The sequence below is a fragment of the Thunnus albacares genome, chromosome 20, assembly GCF_914725855.1.
Source record: "Thunnus albacares chromosome 20, fThuAlb1.1, whole genome shotgun sequence".
NCBI classification, from domain to species: Eukaryota; Metazoa; Chordata; class Actinopteri; order Scombriformes; family Scombridae; genus Thunnus; species Thunnus albacares.
In genome coordinates, this window is record NC_058125.1 from 2874202 (window position 1) to 2880890 (window position 6689).

Sequence of the window (6689 nt, forward strand, 5' to 3'; positions counted from 1 at the left end):
TACTGCACATTTTTATACCACGGACATCTGGAATAGTATCAATATTTCAGATAAACCAACCTTTGTCATCAGAAGTTGCTCCACAGTCAGATGAGCTCAGTTCCCCCTTAATCAACACATCATCATGTTCCAAATGTGTTCATTCATTTTAAACCAGATGTTTTTTGGTTTAAAAAAAAAAATATATATATATATATATAAATGATCTAAAAATCAATATTATTATAGTGATTCTGGAATTGTCAATGTTGGCTTGGTCTCTTTTTGTTTTCTTCACACGACTGTCACATGGAGACAGAAGATGAATATTCTAACCACTCATCCATCACCTTTAACTGTATTTGACTCCTGCTGCTGTCTTGCTAACTAGCTTTCACACAGCACAGTGTTTGTTAAGGCACCATCTCAGCTGGTAGTTTATTGGTTGTTGTCACAATAAATATACTTGGCATCAAATGTACTTCTATTTATGTGTTGATTTTGCTCAGACAAAAATATGTGGTTGCACTTTGTTATGAATTAATTTCTGGTTTATTAATTAGCTGAGCTGCTCCACAGTATTCTCTGAGGTTATGTATCCCTTGTTGGGTTACTGCTTTAAAAGATTCTTATTCTCACATGTCCATATGAACATGTATTTATTCCTGCCATACATGTCCTTAGTCTACTCAGACTACACTGAGATGAGGACAAACTGCACTTGCATTTTGTGTAATAATTCTTAAATTCAGGTGAAGCTAATGTGACTTCAGCAGTCTGAGATCACAAATCAAGCGGAGGGTCTTTAAGAATTTCTCTCCACTGCAGCTCAGCAAGCAACAGTCTGTGAAAGATGGAATTCCATATTAAAGAGACTGAATTAGACAAATCAAGTTGGCATTTTCCGGACTGCATTCACTTTAAATAACACTGCACTCAACCCACAGCTCTCTGCCTGCTGCTGCTGTCACACAGCACAAAGCAAACCTCCTAACCTCAGATTAAAGCTTTTCTCTAAATAATCCTGCTCGAGAGCAGATATCAACCATCAGAAATGCATCATTTATCTCTATAGTGGAGTTCAGCAGGTTACACAGGATCACATCTACATTAGCGCCATATGTAATCTGACCAATGACAGAAGAGACAGTTGGTATTGTGAGCATTTTATTGGAAAGCAGATCACCTTTAACAAAACTGACAGTCAAAGACAAGTTCATGTAATTAACTGAATATTCATGGAATGAAATGGAATGTTTCTAAAAGGGAATGGAGCTTGGGAATGGATCCGGACTAGACACGGACCTCTGCAGTGAGCAGATCCGTGTACAGTATGATGATGTGTAGGCAGGCTACAGGTGAAAACAGGAAATCTGAGGCAAAAGTTTCACTGGTTTCCAACCAGAGTGTGAGGTCTGCGGCAGGTGAGCTCAGTAGAGCCAGCTGAAGGCACAGCTGCTGTAGCTGACCAGCTCCTCTTGTGTGAACCACAGGGAGATCTCCTTGTTGGCACTCTCCACTGAGTCACTGCCGTGGATGATGTTCCTGTGAAGAGGACGACGTATCGAGTTAGCAATATGAAGACAATCCAAGAAACAAAACACATTCAATTCCTTAATATCTTCATTAAAATTGATTCCACAGCATTTGATCTTTACAAACACTCACTTGCTGACGTCAATGCAGAAGTCTCCTCGGATGGTTCCGGGTTTGGACTCAGCGGGGTTGGTCTCACCCAGCATCACCCTGCCTGTCTTCACCACACCCTTGCCTTCCCACACCTGCAATGCACAACAAAAAAAAAAGGGATGATGGGAGATAAAGCCAGCTGTTATGTGAGCACTTCCTCAGAACGACACATTTCTGTAAGACAAGTTGTGGGTGTTCATTTTCCACAACAGCCAGGCAGCAGAGCTGCTGAACCTGAAATACTGCTTTCAGGTTCAACACACACACACACACACACACACACACACACACACACACACTCACACAATGTGTTGTCTCTTACCATGGCAACCACTGGACCAGAGCTCATGTACTTCATGAGGGTGGGAAAGAACGGTCTGTCCTTCAGGTCGATGTAGTGCTGCTTCAGGAGGTCCTCAGAGGCCTGCAGCAGGGAAACAAGGTGCAGATACAGTTTTATACACGTGCACTAGAAATCTAGATTTCATTTACTACACTGGGAGAGACGTCAGTCTTTCCTGTTAATGAAAGTGAGAAACTGGATTCTTCTTGCAAACCAAATAAATAAAATAGACTGTTTAATACTTTTCAGACCTCTTTAAAATTGCAGATTTATAACTTTCTTGACATTCAGTACATTAAACCAGTAATCATGTCTGAACTTGTTGAAATTATGACATTGCATGTTAGTGCAGCAGCAGGATCTGGACTACTGTCACCAAGCTACAGTACATAAAGAGACATGTACTGACTACTGATTACTGCAATGTTTACCTAATTCAAGACATTTAATACTACACATCTGCAGCTCTCATTCTGTTCCAACATCAATATGCAAAAATACAGCATCAAATCAAGGTTTCCAAATCCTAAATCCTCTGCACTGCAGTAAAACGCAGTGGGCTGCTGGTCCGGCACAAACACACCAACACTGACACAATATACTATTCTCCTACTGACTAAGCTCCTGTCATTTTAAGCCTTAAACGCTCAGAAACATGGTACATTTAAACATGTGTGCTGGTGTCCTACATAGAGTCATGACAGCTATCAGGCTGTTATTGACCAGTGATGCTGGATGAGTTCAATACACTGAACTAACAGCCCTCCCTCCTCCTGAACACCACATCCTGTTTCATTCCCAGCTGACATGACAAGCTTAAAAAACACACCTGGTCACATGATCAATACATGACACTGCTACCTTAAGACTCCAGTCACACCAGTCCACATAAGCTGATGTCTTTACTGATCTGATGTTGGAGGACGGATATCACTACTGCTGTCAAATCTGACTGACTCAGTGTGAAAGTCAAGTGAACAATAGCTATAAATAGTAGACGTGCATTCTCTTTACAGTCTATTGAGACAAGAAGCAAGACGACATTTAATATATTGAATAATCAGAGCAGTGTCTGTGCTGCTTAGTGGAGCAGCAGGAAGTGAAACTAGAGGAACCAACTATCTAATCTGAGCCGTTGGGGTTAATTTACTTCACCTCACTTATCCAGAACGTGACATTTTCTGCATTCAGACCCAGCAGACAGGTGTTATTCAAGACTAATTCTTGCATAATATGAGGCAGCTATATACAGTAAGTGATCACACACACTTCATGGTAAGGTTAAGCAGCCCCTCTGTCACAGATCACATATTAGAGGATCAGCAGACCTCGACTCTCTCTGCTAATCGGTTGTGCTACAGTCAGGAATAGACGGGCGAGCTAATCAGCTCACCGGAGGTCTTAACGGTCGCTCTGCACACTCACAAGATAATGTGCATACTCACTAAAAATAACCGGTAACAATTATGAAAGCAGATGACTCCAGGCCTTCGAGGTTAATAATAAAAGCAGATGCATGACAGATAATCAACTGTTAACTTACGTGGAGCATCTTCAGGCCAACAAGTTTGAAGCCTTTCATCTCGAACCTCTTGATGATGTCTCCGATGAGACCTCTCTGCACGCCATCGGGCTTGATGGCGAGGAATGTGCGTTCCTTTAGCTCAGCCATGATTCTGAAAGCAAGCAGAACAAAACAGAATGAAGAGAGAGAGATAAAAAAAAAAAGCTGAGGGAAGACCTGAAGGAGGGACAAAGCCAGACGGTGACTCACGCCTCTTGGTTGCATTTGGCACAGTCGGAGGTGGGGCCGGCTGCCGAGGGCCCCGACCCCATCGCGCAGAGCAATGCATAGACGACGCGGCCCCAGTAAGCGGAGATCTGACAGTGATAACCTTTGCTGCACTGCAGTGACTTTGCCTGCCAGCTCCGCCCACACAGACCTTTATCCTTTACACCGGTCCTACGCGCACCGCAGCACACCTCATGAACACAGCCAGGCCTGATAGTCATCTGCGGCTGCTGTCTAACAATTATACAAATGAGGCTTTCCTGCCAATTTCCTGGAAGCTCATTTCTAAAGCAGTACATAATATGAACCATGTATTGATTTCATTTAGCACACTTTTAATTAATAACGCCACCTTATTGCTGGAGCCAAAACAGTGAGTCTTATTTTAAAAATTGAACAGAAATTAACTGTAGTCACATGAAACACTTTATGCAGCATTTGTTGTTTTTCCTCTTTTTCATAGTTATTTGGGGTTTTGGGCTGTTAGACAAAAAAAAAAAAAAAAAAAAAAAAAAAAACATTTTAAAACATGTTATCTTGAGCTCTGGGAAATTATGGGCATTTATCACCATTTTGACACTTACAGGTTATAAATAATGATTATTGTAAGTTACAGCCCTGCTATAGTGAACAGCAGGTCAGCTACACATGCACACACTAATGTGAAGTGTGTCTACAGGCAACATAGGAATTCAATTTGCAATAATAAAATATTTACTTCAGATTTGAAGGGAGCTTTTCTTTAAGTTTCCCTTCAGTCTGTATTCAGTCATGTAGTTCTTTCCAGGAAACTTCAGTAGTGAAATATTCAGACGTTACAGATCAGTAAAAATAATGTGATTGTTCTATAATGAAACAGGCTAATAGTTGGTTTATTTTATTTATGAGGAAACCCGAGGTGGTGACTAATTTGTGACTTTTGTTCAAGTTGTAAATAAACTAATGTTTACACTGGTAAAGTTTTAAAGTCTTGCTTTCAGGTCATGAGCTCGATTACACAATGGCTGACTTCCAAGTCCGGTTCCTCATGTGAGCAACATTACCTAAAGTCATTCCCACCTGGATAAAAATAGAAAAATAAATAAATAAATAAATAAATAAATAAATAAATAAATAATGCCTTTAGGCTAAAATATAAATAACTCAAACCCTGCAGTTCATCATGAACATCATTTAACAAGTATTTAAATATTTAGAGGTTTTTTTCTTGCTGGCGTGTGTCCTGGGCGGTGGTTTGTTAACAGTAGCAGCTGCCTCAGTGTGTCATGAGAACACAGTGTTCATTTATGTTACAGCTACAACAGAAACTGCAGTATGAAACCAGTCTGAGCGAACAGCTGTAACGTGATCGACAGAGGTGGCTGAGCGCCGTTTAGTCTCCACTACAGCTCTGTGTAGAACTGTGCAAATCCGAAGAGGAACTACAGGAGATTTACGGAGATAATCACGACACGGGAGCATGGTGTGAGAGAGTGGGAATACGGAGAAACGAGAGAGTTGCCTCAGAGTTGATCGGGTCTGATCAAAAGTCATGACCTGCCGGTACAGACAGTTACTGGGCTGATCTTTGCTGTTTTATCAGCACGCCACGTGTCCCCCGGACATTAAAACGCTAAGGTGTTGCAGCACTGAGTGTGCCGGCTGCAGGTGACAGCAGGTATGAAGCCTGCAATCACAGGCCAAAGCAGCAAATGTCAGCTTCCTTACATGCCGACACAGCTCATTCATTTCAACATGCAGCATAAAGGAGACAGGCCCGGGCCTTCAGACGCCACATGGCCTTTTGTCCGCGCTGCTGCGGGGAGGAGAATGAAAAAAAAAAAAAAAAAAAAAAAAGAGAGAAAAAAAAGGAAGAAAAAAAAAAAACACTTCCAGGCAACATGTCAGAGTAACGTTAGCGGCGCGGAAGGAAAACGCCTCACTGCGCTAAGACCGCACCCGTTATATCTGCCTCGTATTATAGCACTGCTGTAATTAGTGTTTTACAGCCAAGTTACAACCACTGGCTGGAAAAACCAGACTTCTACAAAAAGCTAATGAAAGCTAGCACCAGACTCGGCCGTGTCAACAACAAGGTCAATAGAATTACATTAATATAAACAGTTTATACAAATAATACAAGAATAAGAATATTGAAAATTACTTGACAATGAAGCTCTGGTTGGGTGTCTGCAGTTGCTCCGGTTGATGCGGGAGAAGACCTACTGATTCTGCGCATCCGGCTTTTATGTGTGAAGGCGGAGACTGACGCAACGGCGAGTCACTGGGGCCAAAAATGATGCATGGTAATGTCGCGAAGGCACCATGGATGTGGAAGCCTCACAATTTTGCTCTGGCCGACCTCTAGAGCAACTATGGAAGAGTGCAGACTCATTATTACTTTCTTATCTAATGTTGTGTTTGTTAAGAGGGAGGTGTTTATTGTCGGTTTCTACTGTATGCCTTCATGTTTGTGAATGAATCTTCAATTAAAAAATTAAAAAATGTAATTTTCAAAGAAACTACCATAATTTTCTCTGTTCTTCATGATTTCACACATAAACATAAAGAGTATATGTACAATCGATAACAATAATTACATGTTTGAAAACACACATAATTGCCTTTATATCTATATTTTTTAATCAATCTTCTTACTATTCTTTTGTTATTATTATCTTACTTTATTGTCCATCTCTTTTATATTTCCTGTTACAAGACTTGATTATAATTTCAATTCACATTGGTTAACATTTGGACTGCGATGAAATGGAATGTGTTATGATATAGTTTAAAAAAGAATATCTGTGCTGCTGCCTGTTGACGAGCCTCTCAGTGTTGTAGCACACATCACTACAAGTCGAGTGCAAAACTGCTTACATGAAAAAAATCCAGTGACACTCATTA

The 6689-nt window shown here is 40.9% G+C and overlaps 1 protein-coding gene across 1 annotated transcript; it reads right to left on the reverse strand.

Moving 5' to 3' along the window:
- Positions 1–1129: 1129 nt before the first annotated feature.
- LOC122971676 (nucleoside diphosphate kinase B-like) lies at positions 1130–6070 on the reverse strand. The gene is made up of 5 exons (XM_044338417.1): positions 5947–6070; positions 3555–3687; positions 1991–2092; positions 1648–1760; positions 1130–1524 (listed from the first exon to the last, which is right to left on the reverse strand). Exons 2-5 carry the CDS (start codon positions 3681–3683, stop codon positions 1410–1412), a joined length of 459 nt encoding a protein of 152 aa, XP_044194352.1. The 5' UTR covers positions 3684–3687; positions 5947–6070; the 3' UTR covers positions 1130–1409.
- Between the last annotated feature and the right edge of the window lie 619 nt (positions 6071–6689).

Coding starts and splice junctions, on each gene's coding strand:
- LOC122971676 (XM_044338417.1), bottom strand. CDS start 3,683: ATGGCTGAGCTAAAGGAACGCACATTCCTCGCCATCAAGCCCGATGGC. Junction 1,761..1,990: donor CTGGTCCAGTGGTTGCCATG/GTAAGAGACAAC, acceptor TGTGCATTGCAG/GTGTGGGAAGGCAAGGGTGT. Junction 1,525..1,647: donor TTCTGCATTGACGTCAGCAA/GTGAGTGTTTGT, acceptor TCCTCTTCACAG/GAACATCATCCACGGCAGTG.